Source organism: Berghia stephanieae, chromosome 7 (genome assembly GCF_034508935.2).
Source record: "Berghia stephanieae isolate SIO BIC M18660-M18661 chromosome 7, UCSD_Bste_1.3, whole genome shotgun sequence".
Taxonomy (NCBI): Eukaryota; Metazoa; Mollusca; class Gastropoda; order Nudibranchia; family Aeolidiidae; genus Berghia; species Berghia stephanieae.
The window spans coordinates 35,121,465-35,144,610 of NC_088366.1; the positions used below are offsets into that span (position 1 = coordinate 35,121,465).

At 34.0% G+C, this 23,146-nt stretch overlaps 1 protein-coding gene across 1 annotated transcript in view; it reads right to left on the reverse strand.

Annotated features, from left to right (window-relative positions):
• Window positions 1-19,870, reverse strand: part of LOC144977146 (inositol 1,4,5-trisphosphate-gated calcium channel ITPR3-like) — a 171,663-nt gene extending 151,793 nt beyond the window's left edge. Inside the window, exons 1-7 of the mRNA XM_078922006.1 lie at window positions 19,736-19,870; window positions 19,307-19,536; window positions 17,590-17,663; window positions 16,075-16,202; window positions 13,203-13,223; window positions 5,510-5,596; window positions 737-814 (exon numbers count right to left, since the gene is read on the reverse strand). Coding sequence (XP_078778132.1) covers window positions 737-814; window positions 5,510-5,596; window positions 13,203-13,223; window positions 16,075-16,202; window positions 17,590-17,663; window positions 19,307-19,401 — 483 coding nt within the window. The 5' untranslated portion in view covers window positions 19,402-19,536; window positions 19,736-19,870. The remainder of the gene's footprint in view (window positions 1-736; window positions 815-5,509; window positions 5,597-13,202; window positions 13,224-16,074; window positions 16,203-17,589; window positions 17,664-19,306; window positions 19,537-19,735) is intronic.
• Between the last annotated feature and the right edge of the window lie 3,276 nt (window positions 19,871-23,146).

Genomic DNA, 23,146 nt, shown 5'->3' on the forward strand with positions numbered 1-23,146 from the left:
AATGTGTAGTACTTTTTTCATCATCAACCCCCTCCCCCGATTCTCTTTACAAAGCTGAATAGAAGGCTGGAACCAACCAGACATTTCAGATTAATGATTCGATTCGTCGACTACAACGAACGCGTCAAAAGCAAATTTTAATCACTCACGCGTACTCATTGAAGTGACATGTGCAGGATTCCGATTCCGTTGGTTCGTCATGAACGATACAGAACGAAAATGTAGTCTTCTACACGTTCGTTCATTACTTGAGTTTTATTTAAGTTTATTGTTTCAAATTTATATATATTTACCCATTTTTGCTTGATAATAGATATAAGATAATAATGGTGGGTGGATATGATGCATTTAAGATTCATTTGAGCTCGCACAAACGAGTTAATTAGTGTAGGTAGATAAGATTTACACGCATCATTGACGATCACACGCTACCTCCAGCACGGTGCTTAGATCGGCGGTGCCGATGCTGCATATCATTGAAGAGCCTGCACGTTACGCATACGTTAACAACTCGTGCATCCGTGACGTCTGGAGTCGTCTGTGGACGGATCCTCGTTTTCTTTTAAGTCGTTGATCGATCATTGTAGGCGACGAACGTAATCGTTAGCTCACTATTGCAAGCTTTTACTGACCGCATCACGCTACAGATACTGGGCCAAGCGCTAGCGCAATGGACACTTATTAAAAAATACTCCATAAATCGTAGTGGGAAAATGAAATGATATTACTGACTCACCATCATGTTGTTTTTATCCCTTTGGCTGGTCTGAGATGCACACATATGGATGTACTTGTTGGTGAAGAGGTGCTTCAGCTGGATAAGAAATAAAGAGGGTATGTTTGTAAAACGGATAGGTAGTAATAAGGATAGGGTGGGGCTAAATCTAACAAGAAATGTCATTGACTTTCCTCTTTGAAGATAGAATTACGACATTATAGACCTTTGCAGTTTATCATACTCCATTCTTTCTCATCGACAAAAAAATATATACATTAAACCATATTTAAGTAATGGATTCATATTTCAGCACCTAGACTACACCGACATAGTACCCGTTTGAAGGATGGGCCACATTTGGACATAAGGTTATCCTTGTCACATTCTATGGCGTAAATCTTTTAAAACGAGCAGGTTATTGCTAACGGCCTCAAAACTTTGTGTGCGACATAATTGTGGTTGTATGGTATTGTCTTTCCTTCGGACCTTAAAGTCCCTGATTCGAATTATGTGCCATGTCTCGTCCTATATGTTAATGTTACTGTTGGCTTGGGGTCCATAGTAAAGCAAGTTTAGTGGGTATTGCTCTATATTAAAGCTATATTTAAAAGACGTAGTTGTGGGAGTTATAGTGATTGGGAAAAAGACAACAGATTGAATTAAATACGGATCAGTTTAGGACGACTGGGTTGAATATAATTGTATAAATCGTACAAGAATCTGTTATTGGGGGCTTTGCATATGTCATTAAATCTGAAGGGAGGTCTTAAAGTGTTGAATAAAAAATGAAGGTGAAAATGATAATGTGCGAGCGTTGTTTTAAAATCTATCTATTTGATTATCTATTTATTCAAACATTCATTTATTTATTTGTTTATTCCCTAATCCACTTATTCATTTAATCTTTTTTTATCATTCAAACCAAAATGAAAACCAATCTAAAGTGGTTTCAGTGATGTGCAGTATCATCCACAATAAAACACCGTTCTAGACCAAGTGATACTGCCTTCTTTTTGATGTGGGCCGGAAGACGGATTGAAGACAACCACGTGACAGGCTATTATTAGGGGCCAGGGCCAGGATTTACAGCGAGTCGGAAAAGAGAGGAAGAGATGTGGGAGGAGAATGATGGATGGAGGGTGGGGGGGGGGGGGGGGGGGGGGGGGGGGGAGGTCAATTGTAAGAAGGGATATTAAGAAAACCATGGGCATTGTTGTGATTGATTCGAGAAAAGGTGAAATGGTATGAATCTAGTGTTTCATTCTAGGTAGTTTGACGTTGTTTTTGTTAATTTAAGATTAAGTCATCTTTCCGTCTTGTCAAACGATCGATCAAAGGGTTGATGTAAAATTAAACCCAGAATTTCATATTTATACGTTCATTCATTCATTCATTCATTCATTCATTCATTCATTCATTCATTCATTCATTCATTCATTCATACATACATACATACATACATACATACATAAATACATACATACATACATACATACATACATACATACATACATACATACATTCATACATACATACATACATACATACATACACGTACACTTATGTATATAATTATCTACCATAGTAGATCTGCATGTACGTATGTATACATGAATGAATGTGTGTGTTTGTGTATATATATATATATATATATATATATATATATATATATATATATATATATATAGATAGATAGATAGAGAGAGAGAGAGAGAGAGAGAGAGAGAGAGAGAGAGAGAGAGAGAGAGAGAGAGAGAGAGAGATGATAATTATTTGGCGCTACATAGTGAAAATTGGGAGGTGGAAATCGAAGGCAAAGATAAAACCCATGCATTTAATGCACCGGAAGTAAAACTTAATCTCTTTTATGTTGAATGGTAGAATTAAATAATTTATGAACTCCCCTCATGGCCTCTACTGCATTTACTCATCGCTATAAGCGTATAGTAAATTATTCCAGTGCAGCCTCTCTTGAGAAGATCATTAAAAAAATCTATGGAATTTGCAGCCTCTCTTGTGAAGATCATTTTAAAAAAAGAAATTTCTAGGACTTTTGATCGATCTAAGTTTATAAGTGACATTCATATATTATTGCTCATCTTATATAAAACTAGACCTCATTGTTATCAGTATTCTTGTTCCTTGAAATTGTAAACGAAATTTTCCTATCAATTTTTATTTTGCAGCACTGAATTGACCTATTAGTGTCCCAAGCGCGGAAAGTCCATTGAAACCAAAAGGAGAAAAAAAATACTTATTTTGTATTCTTATTAACAGCTATCAATTCCCAAAACAAAATAGAAATCATTCGATGACAGATCGTTTGCCTAATCTAGCCCAATAGTATGGAATTCTCTTACTTCATCTGTTCCGGTCTCAAGCAGTGCTGTAGATTTCAAGAAATGTCTGCAGTCATTTATTTCTTAAAATATTTGTTATAGTTAGTCTTAGTTTACAATTATTGTTTCATAACATTTTTTCTTGTGTCAGCCTATTCTCACCGGGCATCTTTGCTGATATCAGCACTCTGTGAGTGTGAGTGTGAATGTGTGAGTGTGTATATGAGTGTGCTATGCGAGTGAAAACATGTAAAAAGTATGTAATATAAAACGCTTTAAAGTTTTGACCAGAGTTGTCTTTAAGGCGTTGTTTATATACATATATATTTGATAAAGACAACGGGATTACCGACCAGGTACTCATTTTACACCTGAGTATGATAAGAGATTGTGGACAGAGAACCTGTACAAGGGGCCCACACGACACAAGCCAATTAAATGTCCTGTTACTAACCCCCCCCCCCTGGCCTCCCCTCAAAATGTATAAAAATGGGAAACTTCTATTTTTATCTGTTTTAGATCGGCTGAAGACTTGCGTATAGATGGAACGAACTTGAAAACTTGACGTCACTCAGCTCTTCGTTTTATTTAGACAGCCATAGTAATGATTCGTCACAGAATTCAAACTTTAAACGGTTAAGTTTTCTAGCTGCCACGTTATAGCGGGCTGGCCGATGTTGCGTGTATTTAACCTAAACGCATAGCATCAAATATTATAGCTTTTACTAGTCTTATGAACTAATGCAACAATACACCATGTCAATGGGGTCGAATGTTATGAATGTTTTACGATCGCTGTTAATACAACTACATAATAGTTGTGATGAAAAACTATTATTATGGACACGCAAATTACCAAATATAATGGAATAATATAGCTTTCCAAAGACAAATGATAATAGTGATGCTGAAAGATAAAACAAAAATAAACCCGATAGCTATCGGTTCATATTAGATAGTAAATGCAATATCAATGATGTTAGATCATTGCAATTGGCTTAGTCGACCCTAATCAATTCAGAATTCCCACATCATTTTCATTTCAATTTTGGATGACTTAATTATGGTCATGAAATTATAGTAACTATTTTGAATGATGAACGATACCGTACTCAGAAAACAACACGTTTATTTATTTATTTATTTATTTTGATTTTTAAATTTAATTTTAGCCGATCAAATTTAAAACAAAAATTTTACCTTATTTTAATTTTATTTTATATAGGGGGATATGTTATGATTTTTGTTGTCCTAAATGTTTCATTATACATTGAGCTTAATACATTTATGATTCATTAGATCATGAACAATCATTAATAACTTCAGTATTCTATGATAGTAATTTTCAACTTTACAGTGCAGTATTGATATGGTATTGTATCGTTTAAAGCTAATAGGTTCTAAAAACCTTTAAATACTCTGTGTAACTTTTATACATAGATATAATTTATCAATTATATAATTTGTATTCAATGTCAATTAATTGATAATATTGATAATTAAATATCTAATACATAGATAACTTTCATATTCAATATTCGTAGTATAATTTACTCAATTTACATTCCTATATTCAGCCTTTAATAAGATCATCATCATTATCATTGCCTTTTTCACCCTGGGTCAGGGTATAGGCCACAGACAAACAGTTTCCATCCTTCTCTATCCTGAGCTAACCGGTCGCCCAAGCTAAAAAAAAAAGGATTTGATTTGTCCATCTGCGTTTCTGTAACGGTTTGAGTTTAACGGAAAGGGGTGTTAACCCTTTGCCAACCCCCAACCTGGAGGACCAGGTGACTCAAAGATGGGGGAATCACACACTATTAGTCACCTTTTACGACACGCTGGCTTGGCGTTGGACTATTCATGACCCTCTCAGTTGAGGGACCCCGGACACTGTTAGGTCGGGGACCCATGTTTAGGGCTTTGAGCAGATGTGGTGGATATTATGCTTTATAAATTTACTTTTTAAAAAATTAAAAGGGATTGGGAGTGGGAGGTGTCTTCCTGTTTCAGCCCACTCGGAGCTTCTTAACACGCAGCAGTACATGCATGTTGAAGACTACAGTTTAAATAGAGTCAAGAGAATGTGTATAATATACTTCAGAAAAAATGGTGTTACGGAGAACATGATACGAGAAGAAACAGATACAAGAAAGGGAAGGAGAAATGTGGACGAGGATGAGGAGGAGTTCAGTTCAGTGGAAAAAAGGCGCTGGAGAAGCTGAAAAATGAGAAGGAGCAGGGGGAGGAAGAGAAGGAAGAGGAGGAGGAGGAAGAAGAAGAGGAAGAGGAAGAGGAGGAGGAGGTGGTGGTGGGGGGGGGGGGGGGGGGGGGGGGAGGAGGAGGGGAGGTGGGAGGAGGAGGAGGAGGAGGAGACGTTACATGGGGTTGGGAGAGGATGATTGGACAAATGTTGATGGTGAAGGAGGTGGAAAAGGCCGATTCTTACCTGTACAATTTCCCCATATCGGACTTTTTTCCCTTGCTGCCTCTTCTGCTCTGACATGTTGTCAGCATTTTCCGCTTCCGCTGCATGCTGGGATAAATAGACCAAGACAAAGGTGAATGGAGGAGAGGGGACGGGAGGGGAGGAAGGGAGGGGGAGAAGTAGTGTTAAAAGAGTTCTATTGAAAATGTCACACATCAATAATAATATATAAATATAGAGTTTGTTGAAACTTTAATTCATTAGGGATGGACTTTAATTGTGGGCAAACATTGACTTGTATTGGATCACAATAATTATAATGACATAATCTTTAGTCATGGGACTATGATATCTTTTTATTTCCAAAGAATTACGTTATGACAACGATCATCAAGACGTGAAAGTAAGATTTAATCAGAAGAAAAAGCTCGGAAGGATCAAAGAATTATTTTGATTGTATCTTGATCGGATTCCACGATCTTTTGTTTTGCACGGTCGTTCACATCTTGAGATGTAATTCTTTAGGTAGAAGAAGTTGAAGAAGGCTATTATATGGATCACAATGGTCGCGCACAAATATCAGAAATAATAGTTCGATAGAACAATATGTAGTAATGAGTGCTCATTCTTGAAATTTTTAATATCTTGGGTGAAACGTAAATATTTTGTATTAAACAAATTTTAGTGAAATAGTTCTAAACAGGCAGGTAGCCACGATAAGCAAAACCATTTTGACCTTAGATTGCAGAACACAATAGCGCAGAGCATTCTATGTATGTGATTCAAACACACACACACACACACACACACACACACATATATATATATATATATATATATATATATATATATATGTGTGTGTGTGTGTGTGTGTATGATGATATATATTTGATTAGAGACAGACGTGATCTTCCACGTTTTAAATGAATCAAATATTGGCCCAATGCAAACTAGTTTTAGAACCTATCCGGTTATTTCTACCATGAGATTTAATATTATTCCATCGTAATTTAATACAAAATGAATTGAATTATTCTAGACCCTATATTGTTATTTTATAAGCAAAAGTTATTCAAACGCACTTTCCCTATAAATCAATCTGAGTTTTATTTAAGCTGTGATCTCAATTTCAAATAGACATGAAACTAGATCTATTTATTCAGTATCAATGTCAACTCCATACAATGTTTAATAGATTCGTAGATTTCACGTCTAGGCTCATCTATTTTGGAGGCGTGTAATAAACTTATGTATCGGTATAACTGCTTTTGTTATTGTGTATTGTTTAAAATGGGACCATATACAGATTGGCTGGGGTGTGTAGATAAAACAACGAATTATCAACTACAATTTTTAGATTACCTCTAGTTATTCATAGCAAAGAAAGTGAAGCGGTGTAATCTAGAAGGAACGAAATTGACAGCACTCAGCTATTTTTTTTTTTTTTTTAGCCATCCATTTTATGAGTAGTTCTCAATAAATTGTATTTATCAGACTATAAACGTTTGAGGTTACACATAGCTTGGTGTCTTGGTACGTTTCTATCCGGCTGGCGGATATTGTGAGTTTTTAAATTAAACACATAACACCAATAGGATTCTTGTATTCTTGCGATTGAAATTGAAATTCGAAACAGTTTACAACCTGGGTTCATGAGTGAATATCAATTTCAAAGGCTAAAGCACAGATACTCTTTACTTTCGGAAAACTGAACTATCGTAATTTTTAAAATTAAAATTTATAATTTTTGAGAATGAGGTTTAAGATTTACCTTAAGAATAAGTATGATTTTCTACTCAGCTTGTTTGGTTAAAACAAATATAGAATATGTTGGGTTCTGCATAAATCAGGACATACAATTTCACGTTTATCGGGTTTTTCCTGCATATGGATTTTGTAGCCTTAATTCTGGCACCATTCTTTTACATGTGTTCAAAACTGCAACTGTCATTTTAGCTCTTTAACACATGAGCTTCGGATATAGGATAGGCACTGGGCATATCCCCGCAATGCCACAAATGTCATGTCATTATCAACATGGAATTTGCGTATTGTAATGATTGCGCCCTGTTTAAAAAAAGCTGGACACATTAAGGCATCAGGATCACAATGACCAATACAATCACCAGCACCATCAAACTTAGCACATTTGGCCTCCTGGCTATGGCTAGAATAATAAGACTAGATGGGCAGAAAAATTGTTCTCTAAATTCATTATATGGGTTTTGATTTGGCTCCCTTTCTCTCATTCACGTTTAGGAGCTATATTCGTAACACTGTTATAATGGATATTTGGCGTTGGTATGAGAATATTCCATTACAATGATGAGCCCAAAGCAATTTGGGTTATCAGACCTTGAAATAAGTAGAAGTCGGATTCAATCCACCTTAATAACAGATTGATACAGTCGGTCACATCTCAAGAAAATTTGATGTGATGATCACATATTCGCACAATTCGCAGTGACTTAAGGTTTCATTTGTCACAGATAAGTTGACCACATTGACTCCATTTTGATTCTAGAAAGAGTGTTATATATTCGTTACCAAGATATAAACAAACCTTGTTTTCTTTTTTTTTTTGTCAGTTTATAAATAAATAAGAATAAAGAATTGAACGCCAGGACCTATGATACAAAAAGTACCCATTTGATTTTATTTTGTTGATTAATTGCTTAGGGATGTCAATTCAAGTATTCAACTAATAATCAGCAAGCAAAATATTCAAAATTAAAAATAAAGCAACTGTCACCACATTAAATAATAAAAACGAATGGGGATTAAAGCTGCATGCAACATACTTTGCTTTCTTACACATTAATAGGGTATGCATAATTAATGCATACAAAACTGGTCCAATTAAGTAAACGGCAACTTATAAACCTTTCTACTTAGAAAGAGAAAAATATTGTTTATGAACTAAATATTCAAATATCCCTGGATTCAAAGATTTAAAAACAAAACAAAACATTGGACCAGATGACTTAGTGACCATGTGGGCATTTTAAAGACCTCACATCACATTTATTGGCTTTTTAAAATCACCATATTTTATCCTCTCCTGCGTTTCAGGACAGTATATTTTTTATCAAGATGCATCCTACGTAAATATGTAAGTCGGCTAAGCTGATAAAACGTGTGAATTTATAGCCAAGACAAAGGTAAATCATTAATTTCCCAACACTGGATGTGTTTTTTTTTTCGTACTTCCCACTTCCTATTTAATTTGTTTATATCATTAAATTAAGTACAAAAGTATACACGGTCAGGGAAAAAATAATCTTTTATTTCTATTCCAAAAAGTATAATGAATTTTTATAAACAATCAATTTTGAAGAATTTAAAGAGTCAAATTTTCATTCATACAAATTCGTCAGCATTTGCAAGAAATGTTTTGAAGAAGTATTTTATTATCAGCATGAAAATATATTTTTGAAAAAAAGCACTAACAAATAGTTAGTATGGTGTTAATATTTTCCACAAAAATTTTCAGCGGCTTTTGTAAAGTTTAAGTAAGATCATGTCATGAAAAATATAAACGTTAATGTAGAAAACTGACAGGGTAAAATGGACAGTCTGAAACCGTAACGATTAATTGTGTATCGCCACCTCATACAGATTAAGTGTTTAGTAAAAAAAAATGCAAGACGTGATTTACGTTTATATGTTGTATTGAAGACAATGCATATAGTTTTTATTTTTAAGTTCAAAAGACTAAAACCCTTCATTTTTAAAAGTCATTTTAACTTTTAATCGTTTTTCTTATCATCTGGCTCAACCCGAAATAATACCGTGTTGAGTCGATAGGTCCCAATTAATACTGAAAATACCCAAATGTATTCCATCGTCGTGAAACGGTATTGTGTCGGGATGAATTCAACCCCGAAAAGTGTCAATGACGAAAAATACAAACTTTAAGCATTTTTCAAGGAAAGAAATACTATTGTTTCCACTATAACGAAGTGAAATGAACCCAAAGTTCCATATTTGTGGCTACAAATCCAATTTCCAGCAGCTAATTCACCCCGACATAATACCGCTTAGAGACCGTAGGTCACATAAACACTTTAACATGTGACAAAATGATGCACTCATACTCATCAACCCATCTTTTAAATTCATAATTTATTCCAACATCTATCTTGTTACAAATCCTGACCAAAATTTTGTCACAAAATCATACGAACCAGTAAACTGCCGTACTCTGTAAAAAACTCGTGTTTTAAAGTTTGGCCAGAAAACTCGTCCTTCAATCATCGATCGATCTAAATGACCCTCATCTTGGCAAAAATCTCTCAAACCTGGGACTTGCAAAACATGTGGCCAAAAAAATTGTCCTTCAAATGTTGATCGGTCATTTAGGGCCATTTAGATCGATCAATATTTGAAGGACCGGTTTTTTGACCAATTTTTTTAACACGAGTTTTTCCAGAGTACGGCAATTAACTGGTGAATATTATAATAATGGGTGATATGATTCGGACTTCCCTGAAGTCAAAGTCACATGATAGGTTTTAATGTGATACTAAGCTGCCTGGAATCTGTGGACTGGGAAAAGTAATAAACAAAAATGAAAATAACAGTTTTAAAAGAGAACAAAATCTCAAACACGGAACGTTTCGGGCTCAAAACCCTTTTCGACCAATAATAAAAACAATAAAAGTATAAATACATCACTTAAAAACCAGATAGACGGCAAAGAAATATTTGACACGTAAGTAATAGGTTCTTGGAATGTAATTTGTGGGGATATGGTGTCTTGTGGTATGCCACTCGCGTTCAGATTGGAAGGTCCAGGGTTTGAGTCCTTAGAAAAGACTCTTTACTCAATTCTCTCCCCGTACTCAGATGTAAAATGAGTACTTGGCCGTTACCTGCGTAGTCTCTGTCGTAAAAAAAAAATTAATATCGCCTAACTTGCCTCGTTCTACATTTTACTTGTTGTGTTGGTCAGGGACCCGTTGTAAAACACTTTGAGCACGTTTAGTGGATAATGCGATATATAAAAGCTCAAGTTTTTAAACACAAAGAAGAGTTCACATAAAGGACGTGTCAAATATTCTGAGCTATCTGTCTTGTGTTTAAGTGACGCATTTATGTTTTTATTGTTTTTATTATTGGCTGAAGAAAGGGTTTGAGCCCGAACTGTTCATTTTGGTGTTGTATTTTGTTCATTTCTTCAGCTGTTGTATCGATTTTAATGTTATCTCTTGGTTAAGGTGATAAATTAGGGAGCAGGCACTGGTGTAAGATAAAGATCTAAAAATTGTATATGAAACATTTCCAGACAAAGCAGAGAAAAAAAGAAATAAAACCCAACAAAATAAAAACAACAATCCCCAGTCCAGACGGGTTGATTTTTGGGATTTTTTTTTCTTTCTGGTATTTTTCTCTCTGCTTTGTCTGCATCTGTTTCACTCACATTTTTTCAGATCTTGGTCAAGGGTAATAATGATTTGATGTTTGGTTAGAATAAAATAAAACCCAGCAAGCAAAGGTTTGAAGCATTATATATTATAAACAAAATATTTATGACCTATGCATAGATAGAACCATTCCACAAAGGCGTTTTGTGCCATACATTGATGAACTGACATTTAATTTGTCATTTTGTCCACAACGTTCTTCTTCATTTACAGCAGTTAGGCGCGTTCTGCCGATTAGTGCGAAAAGTAGATCGCGCAACGCTTTTCTTGGTTCCACAATGCACAATAATCCATTTGTATATATATATATATATATATATATATATATATATATATATATATATATATATATATATATATATATATATATTGACAATCAGTCCTATGAGGATGTTTCTGATTTACGACTGTTTGGCAAGGTAGGCCAGGTCATTGTAATCTATCAGTTAATGATAAAAATGATTTTCTGTCCAAAATAAAAATGTTTAATTTTATTGTACGACAGTTACTTTTCTCTTTTGACTGGTGCTACCTTACTAAATTCAACATCGATGTTATGGTATCATATTAACATTGAGTTCAAATTGCATAGTGGTTAAATGTATCAATAAAGAGATAATTTCACAAGTCTTTATCATAAGTTCTACCTGAACCTTTCATTGTATTCACAAGGCTTTTGATCTCAGTAACCTTTAAATGATATTTTTTGTTATGGTATGTTATACTGTATTATATTATTTTATATCATATTATATTATATTATATTATCCGCTGACTGTTCTAATTATAGTGATAACTAAATACGAAGCTAATTTATAACACATTATTCATCGCTCGAAAAACAATCTCAGTGATTTAGTGAAGTTATAATAATAATCATCATCATATTGTAAATGCACTCCCTTTTATTGATTAGTAATGATAGGTGCAAGCTTTGAGATAAACTATAATCAATTTGGATTAGTCCATAATACCGTACTCTCAAAAAACAGATGTTTGCAAATGTTAGCAAATAAAATCGTCTTTCAATTAACGATCGATTCAAATGACCCTGATCTGGAAAAAGAAATCTCTCAAACCAGGGACTTCAAAGGAGTCTTCGAGGAATTCCCAGGTTTGAGATTTTTGTTTGTTTGTTGGCAAGATCGGGGTCCCATCATTAATCAATCGATATTTGATGGACGAACTTTCTGGTAAGTTTTTTAAAAATGCGGTTTTCCGGAGTACGGTGATAAATTAATTAGTGTTGTGCCAGGTTTACATTACATATATAAGACTTCATGTCAAAACGCACTTAGGCATGAGATAATCAATCAAAAAAGATGAAAGAATTACGGACATGTAAGCGTATATTACACTTTGAACGTTTTCGTTCTTAGTAGATAAACCAATGCGATAACGTCATTTATCAATTCATGAAAATGTACCGTGGAATTACGAAACGCGTTTAGTATCAATCAAGTTTTGTATTAGAAACGTACTGCAGTTACACTTCCAGGTAATATAAATTTAGCAAAAAAATCGTTCATTTCAGCTAGTAAATACTAAACTGTCTAAAGTTGGGGCATTTAAAAGTTCATAGGAATTTTAAAAAGATGCTTGCAGAGTTCGAGAAGAGCGCGTAGTTTGTATTGTTCTTTTTAAATTTATATTTTATTTCTTATAATATCCGATCATCTCATCCATTTCATTGTTCCAATGATTGTCAATTCTAATTCCTTTATCTATACACCATCTTATAAATTAGCTTATACATATCTATATTTAAGAAATGACTTTTTGAAAGTCATTGAACATTCTAAAATGAAGTTGAAATAAGGGAAATGGTTTGTCGAGACATATACAATGAGAAGGGATGCAAACTCACCCCCCCCCCTCTCTCTCTCTCTCTCTCTCTCTCTCTTATTGGTGTACGTCTTTTTCTTTCCCCTCTCTATTTCGATATAGACGTATTACTACCTAAATAAAAACCCCACAGATTATATGAACAGCCAATTCGGGTCTTATATAAACACTATTGTTCTAAACACCCAAATATAAGACTTAATCGGCGAAGGATCAATTCTATAAAACACTATACTAATTAATTAATTAATCAATCAATCAATTAATTGATTAATCAATTGGCTAATTGATAGTTTGCCTGAATTATTGATCGATCGATGTTAAAACTAAATTAATTAGGCTTAATAATCTCGGATGCCAATCTCATGTAATTTCGATTAAGTGCGTTTTGTCATGGGATAATGTCGAACCACTAGACTGGATAGACTGCAATATTTAACTACCTGCATCTGGCGTAGGCTGGACTGAAAAGAAAATGTCAACAAAAACGATGACATAAATATATAGACATTAAACATATCAATACGTGGGTTATATCTTTATAGCCAACGCCTGTAACAGCTGGTGATAATTATCCAATGATATGCAGATGTAATAATCAAGTCTGACATCAAATTAACCTGTACCTCTATGCTGCCGTACTTTGTAAACAAAAACGTATTTAAAATTTAGACCAGAAAACTCGTCCTTCAAATATCGTTAGATTAAAATGACCCTCTCAAACCTGAGACTTCAATATCGATGTTTGAAGGACGAGTTTTCTGGCCATAATTTAAAAAAAAACAACATGTGTTTTTATCCTCAGAATACTTCCGAAATTTGATCCTCAGCTGAGGAAAGTTCATAGGGGTGGGATTCAAACAAGACTAAGTAAGTTATTGGCTCTTACAATATGACGCATCTGTAATACGTCGGGATGCATTCGAATATGGGAAGCAAATTTAGAATTGAAATGATAAGAAATACGAACTTTTGGTCTTTGGCAATGTGGGATATTGTATTCATTCTCCACGAAAACGAATGGAAAAATAACAAACCCCGAGCGTGCATACTTTGGCTATCAATTCAATGTTCATCACCATCCCGATAATATAACTCCGTTTTACACGGTGCGTCACAGATGCGTTATTAAGAGTAAAGTAGAAATCGGAAGCGATTAAAGATAACATGGTAGCCATCAAATAAGCAAACAAAAAGAAAGAAATTTGTAATATAAATATGATAATGCATATCAAATTTTAATATCATAAAACTCGTTTTCAAGTAGTTATCAATTTTTTTAAAAATTGGTATATTATTTACTTGTATAGTCAGTCTTATATATCACAGTCTACATAGAATCCTGAAATGGTGATTTCTGATACATTTACTTTCAGGTGTCATATTGACCTCCTGAGTTAGTCAAAACTTCCGGATGCTAATTTGAAAAACAATAACCCGCCGAATTTTCAAGCATTCTATTGAAGTAACCTGACACTTCATGACAACAGTTTACATCAGTAATCTGTGTATCGTTTTTTTGCCTAATTATTGGAGTTTTACAGTTGCGACACTTTTAGGTCATATCAGTGACAGTAAAAAGGAAGTTTGTGGACAGTCAAAAGATTATAGATCTCAGTTGTTTGCTGTTCACAAAACTATCGAGGGAAAAGCCTGACAAAATAAACTAGATCAAACAAGAAACAGATGTAGATACCAGGACCGATCTAACCGTGAATACATTATCTGAAATCGCCTAAAGTTTCCTATGGACATCATGATCGCCAAAAGGTTAGAACCAAATGGCAACGATATTCATATTAATGATTTATAGTAAAACAAGGTGGAGGGATGATTTCCAAGAAAAAATGGATCATCTCACACTGGGAAGAACATCTATTTGATTGTATCACAGTCAGCTAAGAAAAAAAAGAAAGAAAAAGACCCAGGTCAGCCCAAACAAGGATCAATAAATGACTTCGGTAAGGTCAGCAGATACAAGGATAAGTAACGGCAAAATAACCACATTTCACAGCTCCTGTGGGAATTTCCATCTACCTAATACGAATTGCAATCCTAGATCCTAAGAATGTTATACAGAAGGAACAATGTACAAATCGTATCTATGTCAACATAATACGCAAACTTTCCAAAGTAGACGTTCTTCTTTCGAACTATGAGATCTATGGCCGGATCAGGAATTTATCAATGTGCCTGGAGCTTGTAGCTTTAAACTGGCAAAAACATTTCAATAGGTTAAGAAATTCTATTTGTCAATTCATCAAAACATTGTGAACAATTCTCATAAACTGAAAGGCGAATTGATAAATGTACTAAAAGCCAATTTTTGAAGGAAGAACTAATGTCTTGGAAGCAAGAATAAGTGTTTTGAAATAAAAACCAATGCCCTAGATTCAAGATTGATTGCATTGGAAGCAAATATAAATGCACTGGAATTAATTATAAATATATTGGAAGTAATAAATGCCTTAGAATCAAGACTTAATACATTGAAATCAAGAATAAACAAATTGGAATCAAGACTTAATGCATCACAAGCAAGACTGGGCCGGCATTGAACTCAGCATCACTATATAAGTACAGCGTCCCTTTTCAACGTCCTTTTTCAAAGGTGCAGACTCGTGTTTCAAATATCTTCTCTATATTTATAGTGCTTTAATTTGATCTTGACCTTTAACCCTTTGATTGGCAGCGCATACCTAAAGTCTACTCATTACCAATATGTTGCCATCGCGGCTTGATTGATAATCATTTGCTGTTATTGGCGTGGAGGGTAACATGAGGAAACTTGATTAATTGGACGATTACCAGCAACGTTACTTTTAACTGGATCGAATGGTCAGAATTGGATAAGGACAGATATTTTTCTCTAATAATATAGGGTTTTATAGAATGTTTTTAAAAGCAACATACTGCTTACTGAAGTATTTAAAATTATACAATACACGTCTTTTGAATTTGTCACAATCATAAAAAAGCAAATATAAAAGCAATAAAAAACAATCATAAAAAGGTTGAAAATTAGATAAGCAAAAGAATAACAACAACAAAAAACAAAACAAAACAAAAAACAAAAAAAAAAACAAAAACAAAACAAAACCAAAAACAAATAAAAACGACAAAAAGGAAAGGTTAACTTTACAAGAATGAACTATTCATTAACTTTTATACATCTCTCTCTCTCTCTCTCTCTCTCTCTCTTTTCTCTTTCTCTCTCTCTCTTTCTCTCTTTCTCTCTCTCTCTCTCTCTCTCTCTCTCTCTTTCTCCCCTCTCTCTTTCACACTCGCTCTCTCTTTCTTTCTTTTTTTTTTTACCTTTGTCTGAGCCAGCAGTGTCTTGTCAGCGACAATTGGCTCTCCATTGGATCCCTGGTTGGAAGTCAATTTTCTTAGCTTTTTGTTGAGTTTGTATCGGTTTTGGATACATATTTGGAAGGTGACGGCTAAGAGGTGAAAAAATATAGAGAAATTTCACCAATAAATGTAGAGAGAGAGAGAGAGAGAGAGAGAGAGAGAGAGAGAGAGAGAGAGAGAGAGAGAGAGAGAGAGAGAGAGAGACCTTTGTTTTTTTCTTAAATATGAGGCCTGAGTCCAAATGTTATACATTTTCCTTCCAATAAATTCAATGGACAATGTGTTCTATTCAGGTATAGACAATGACGCGAGAGAGCATTCGCTTCATACGCAAAGGGGCCAAGATCGATCCCCCGGTGCAGTCGAATCGAGTCGGTACTCATTTTACACACATAATGTGAGTAAAGAGGGGCCCAGCTGTGCACCGCTCGGTGCAGGACTCGAACTCTAAACACTCCAGCCCGAGGGCGAGTGTCACACCACACAACCACATAGCTGAAGTTTAGAGATGAAAACTTTCCGACTTCCAAGAGACTTTTAACAACAGTAAGGAGCAAAATACACTAAAAATTCCATCTCAAATTATTTTTCATTTTACTATTTTTTTAAAAGAGCCTTGTTAATTCGCCTTGGGTATGCATGTCAGATATGGCCCAGATTAGGGCTCAGATGTATGAAGGACGATTTTACCTGTCCATCCAGGAATCAACCTTGCTGTTCTATTGAGTGTAAAATGAAGATTAATAAATGATTTTACCCAATCAAAAATTACAATAGATTTTGAAGTGAGGCGCGTTCCAGATTTCTGGGCAATATCAATTCTATTATTTCACCCAACCAGAAGCAATTTTGATGAATAGGTTACAATTAAAATAACAAGCTAACAAAGAAACAAACGATAGATATATAGAAAAGAAGAGTGTTAAAAGTACTTAAGTCACATTTAGTTACGCGTTTGAGAAAATGGAAGTTAAAGTTTGCATTTGGCTATAGAGAGTTTACAAAAAATTAAATTGTAGTGTTGGTATAGGGCACGTATAGATAGTATGCGATTGGCTAAGAAGCTCACAACTTTGCCATCCGTGAGTATAACGGACCAAGGCACAAAACAATGTGTTACCGTAAACGTTTATAGTCTATTTAATAGATAGTTCGAAGTTGACGTCATTCGGGTCTTGGTTGTTGTTTTTTGCCATCCGCGTTTATGAGTAATTCTAAGTAAACTGAATTAACCACTGAACTGTATTAAGCCAAGCGCATAATATCTATACAATTTAGTGAGAATTACTCATAAACGCGGAAGGCAAAAAAAAAAAAAATAACAAAGCCATGAGTGACGTCAACTTCATTCTACCGATATCATATTTATCATGAAAATGATTGGCGGATGCAACAAGGTGCTAATGCTTTCAGTTTATCACTGCTTGGCTTGTGACTTACATACTTTTTATACTGAGTTTTAATTACAGAACGTACCTTGGGGATTTGGAATGTGTCTGGGTTTGTCTCTATCCTGGTTCTGGTAGATGTTGATGTCGCTGTAGCTGGTACTGGAATTCAACAAAATAAAATCAATCTTTATGTTTCAACACTTTATTGATGAAGTGTGACCCACAGTGTTAAGTATGTCGGAATGAAAAAGATAAATAAAATCGAGTTTTTGAGTGAAAATAATAGAAATAATGAAACATGTTTGTTATTTGAAGATAAACCAATAAACAAACAAAATAAAAAAAAAAAACATAAAAAGAAAAACCTCCACAAAATACCCCCAGAAAATGAACACAAGATACCCAAAGAAAAACAATAACATTAAAAAACAAAATTCTTCCTCCCCCCCTCCCCCCCACTCACACACACAAAAATTAGGGCATTAAATTTTTTACGTCAAGCTTAAAACTCCATGTAAAGCACCGGGTTCATCCAAACATAACACCGTATAGAGACGACTGGTCACAATTTATTGTTTCAAAATGACAAACCATTTCTAATATTTAGACCGTTTTTTTGGGTGAAAATTACGTTAAACTTTTGAGTTTCAAATGAGTGCATCTTGATTGTTATTATGCTCAACATGAGGTACGAATGAAAACGATAAGTATACCAAATTGTGATAAGATAATAATAATGATGATGATGATGATGATGATATTGGTAATGGTAATAATGCCGACGATCATAATGATAGTTAGTAATGAATAAAAGTAGTAAAAAATGAGATTAATGATAATGGTAATTACGATAACAATAATAATAATAATCATTATAATAATGATATGATGGTGATTATATTTTTTTAAAACTCTAAAACAAAAAAAAACAAACAAAAGACAAATAATAATAATAATAATAATCGTAATAGTAATAATGTATTTTAAAAATGATAATAATAATGATGATGATGATGATGATAATGATGATGATGATGATGATGAAGATGATGGTGATGATGATGATGATGATGATGTTGATGATGATGATGATGATGATGATGATGATGATGATGATGATGATCATAATAATAATAATATCAATACTCATAATAATAACAATAATAATAATAATAATAATAATAATAATAATAATAATAATAATAATAATAATAACAATGAGAATGATAATAATGATAAGGTGATAATAATGACAGCAACATTAGGAAATGCACAATTGCAGCATGTCATGACAATCTTTCAAACAGTGAGACTCAACTTGATGTAAAACAGTAGGCTACAACTGAAACAACATTGCGAAGATGACAAAGACGACAACATTAACGATCAAATCATCGCCACCAACACTACCACCATCACCAGTAGCATCAGCAACAACAACAATAACAACAAAAACAAGAACCCCCCCCCCAAAAAAAAAAAACAAACAAAAAACAAAAAAAAAAACCCCAAAGAAAACAGGAAACAAACAAAAAACAAAATAAGACAAAACAACAAATAAGAACAAAAAAGAAAACAAACAAAGAAAAAAAACAATGAACAAATAAAAACAAAACAAAACCCAACAAAAAAAAAATAAATAAATAAAAAGAAGCAAAATAGAATTAAAACCCCAACAAAACAAACAGATAAACAACCAACAAAACGACCCCCCCCCCCCACACACACACACACACAAAAAAGTAGCAGCAGAAACTAAAAACCCAAACCCAAACCAACGACCGAATCAGGCCTCATCTCACCTGGACTGTGTGGCATATACATATCCCTCCGTGTCCACCGAATACAAACAGATGTAATCCCCTACTAGAAGGTACTCCCCTCCATTGGGCATCATCTTGAGGCCGGTCAGGTAGTCAGCCCTTCACGTTTTTATAATTCCTTACAATAATAGTTTGTTATCCATCGAGCGAAATAGACCACAAAACAAGTCTGTCACCATAGCATCACAACTTGATAAATTTAACACAATCTAATTACATAATTGAGAAATTGAAGGAATGTGTAAAAGATGAAAAAAATCATAGCACACAGATTATTTTTAACAATTCCATGAATATTAAAAACTCTTTCTATTTTTTTTTCTCTAACTCTAATTTATTGCTTAATTTAAAAATTAAAAAAAACCCAACTGATATAGATGCAAATAGAGAACAATAATTAAACATAACAGTCGACTATTTTCTGTAAAAACTCTGGTCAATGATTTGGGTCAGCTGCGATGGCCGTGAACAGGACGTAAAACGTGTAGAGGCACATTTCAGAAAACGTAATTGGTATAAATTAGTCAACAACAATTTTAGAATAACTAAGGTTGCTGATTATGCTGCCCCCTACAGACGACACAATGTGGTATATTACGCGACTTGCTGATTGCGATCAATTGAAAACCAAATGAATGAGGAACAACACATTGTTATGGTGATCGTGTGTTGTTGCTGTCGTTGTATTTCGTAAAAAGCCCATGATAAATTAATTTTTAATATTATCAGTATGAGGTATGTGCATTGTTCTCATTCATTGATGAATACATCAATACATTTGCTTGAATTGTTCGAATACTCCAACCACCATTGAGTACGATAACGATACAATACGAGTTATATTGCATTTAATTTATTTGTTGTCCACGTTAATTTGTTTATAATTGTGCTGACGAATGGTTTGTACCCGAAACGTCCATTGCCTGTATTGCTCCCATCCGAAGCCTCTCCATTTTCAATCTTTCGTTATCATTTTCACGATCCAAGGCTTCAGGCAGCCCCCCACCGTTCTCTAATTGTTCGATTAATATCTTAGGAAGTGAACACAATTATAATATTAACAACTTGATATTATCGAGGTAATTAGGTAATATGCATGTGTTTGTAATCACATCCTTTTGAAATATTATAATGAATTCCTTGCTTATTTAGAGACCACAGTTGTCTTGAATATATGGGGACCAGCCAAAATCGTGGGCCCTACAGATTACAAAAACTTTTTAGAATAAAATGTTGACACACGCAAGTTAAAAAACAACTAAAAACAAACCCCTAACAAAACAGAAAGTGTGTTCTAATGAATCACATAATTTCGTTCGGTTACAATGCTAGTTGAATAATTTTTATCTCCACTTTACTTTCTAATTTTTTCTTTTGGTTGTTCTTTGAAGCGAAACCTTCCACTACCGAGTACCCGTTCACTTGCGACTCGCGAGCCGATTATAATCGGGATTTTAAAAAGTTTTTACTCACAAAAATGTGGACTTTCGACGATCTGCACTTATCTGACATTTTAAAAGCCAGCGTCGATAGCAACAGGACACTTTTTGCCCTTGTCAATCCTAACCGACGTATTTTCCTTCCGAATCGAAGCTCTCTCAATCTAAAAATAGTTGCTATCTTGTCGAGGCTATGATGTATCCTAGTAACTAGTCTCAGACTAAGCTTGAAGTCCTACCTCAGCAAATGACTAAAACTTGGCCAAACTTTGTCTGAAGGTGCCGAGCTGGAACTTGCTTGGTCAGCTCAAATAAAATCCGATTTTTTCCAAGTCGTTGACTCAAGTCAGAGACCAAGCGCTAGTCCGCTATCATGAAAACGGGCCCTGAAGGGGCAATAGGATTTTAATAACAGACGATGTGTATGTCAGGCCGTATGTCGTTTAATATCCTCTTGCTCATAATGTTTATTTATAATAATATTTTTAATTTAGCTCAAGTTTTTGCAATTCGCAGTCTTATTCAGTTGGGTGATTACTTCTCGACAAATTCTTTCTGACAGACTATAAAATTTTAAGTTTACATAGAGTTTTGTGGATTTATACGATTGATATAGCGGGTAGAGATGGTGTGTATTATAATTAAAAATATTATAATATACCATCAGTACTGAAATGCTGTGTTTATCGAATTGACATTGAAAACCCGAATACGGAAGTCGTCCCTAAGTTTCTTGTCACGATATTAACATTTTAGTCTTAGATTGTTCTGCATTATTATAATGCAATTTTAATGCAATGTTATGTCAAACTATTGTGATTTCAGCTCACAAACTGTAGGACCACCTGATCCGGTGTAAGGCATGTGCTAAAGATGGGTTTTAACGTCCCAGCCACATTCATCGTCGCTGTGCACCTGAAATTAGAAAGAGGAAAAAATGTTATTACGGATATAAGTTGTATTGAATTTGTGATACATACTCAATCTGCACGCGCGTTGCTTTCATAATAATATTATCGATCGATTTTTCTATTTATGAATTGGCTGTTTATTGTGTTAGTCCAATTAATTGTTGTATGCGTAATATCATTAGGTGTATAACACACTTGTGCCAAATGAACGTGTTGAAACGTATAACCTATAACAGGCGATAACGAGAAACACATTTCCATTTCATCAGGGAACTAAACGTCTCAATTCAAACCTTATTGACTCATATAATATTGTAGTTCCATTACCTATTACTTTCCTCTTTCGTTCATAAAGTTTTGTGGTCGTGGTGAATGACACTAGCCTTCGGACCGTTTGGTTCTTGGTTCGAGTCCCGCTCTGGCTAAGCTAGTTGAGTCCTTGAAAAAGGCTTTTTACTCACATTTTCTCACCACATTCAGGGCGTAAAATGAGTACCTTGCCTGTAACAGCGTTGTCTATCTATAAAAAAAATGTAAAAGTACAAAAAAAAAAAAAAAAAAAAAAAAAAAAAGGAATAATGAAGCTGTTAGCGTGTCGATCTCGATAAAATGCTGCAAACATCTCAGCTATTATAATGGCATCTAGAGATATGCTACGTGTAACATTTGATTTATTTCAAATCTAAATTTGTCAAATTATGAGAGAAAAAAAAAACATTCATGAAACCCAACAAGATTTTGATGATGATAATGATGATGATGATGATGATGATGATGATGATGATGATGATGATGATGAATAGTGGTGGTTATGATGATAATGATAATCCATAATAGAAATTTATAATGGTGATAATACTATATTTGATAATTGATAAAGGAAGATGATGATGATGATGATAATGAAGATGATGATGATGATGATGATGATGATGATGATGATGATGATGATAACAACACTATCAATACTACTATGACGACTATTACTACAACAACAACAACAACAACAACAACAACAACAACAACAACAACAACTACTACTACTACTACTACTACTGCTACTACTACTACTACTACTGCTACTACTACTACTACTACTACTACTACTACTACTACTAATAATAATAATAATGATAATCAAAACAGTAATAAATTATTGCATCCCAGAATTTTTTTGGGTACCGACGTGGTCTAATTGACATAAGTAAAATAAATAGATGACAAAAATATTAATGTCATAATAAATGTATATATATAAATAAGGCGTGCTTTCACAGCTAGAGTTGGACTTTACATTATATGAAAAATACTGTAAAACAGTAAAAATTGCCATTGCAAATCAAATAAATTGATAAGTTAATATTTACATTATTAGGTCGCTATTTTTCTTTTTGCTTGGTATTAAAAAGCCTTACAGTGGACGGCTGAAAGGATTTTCGGTGTCTCTCTCCGTCTTCGTTGGGATAGAG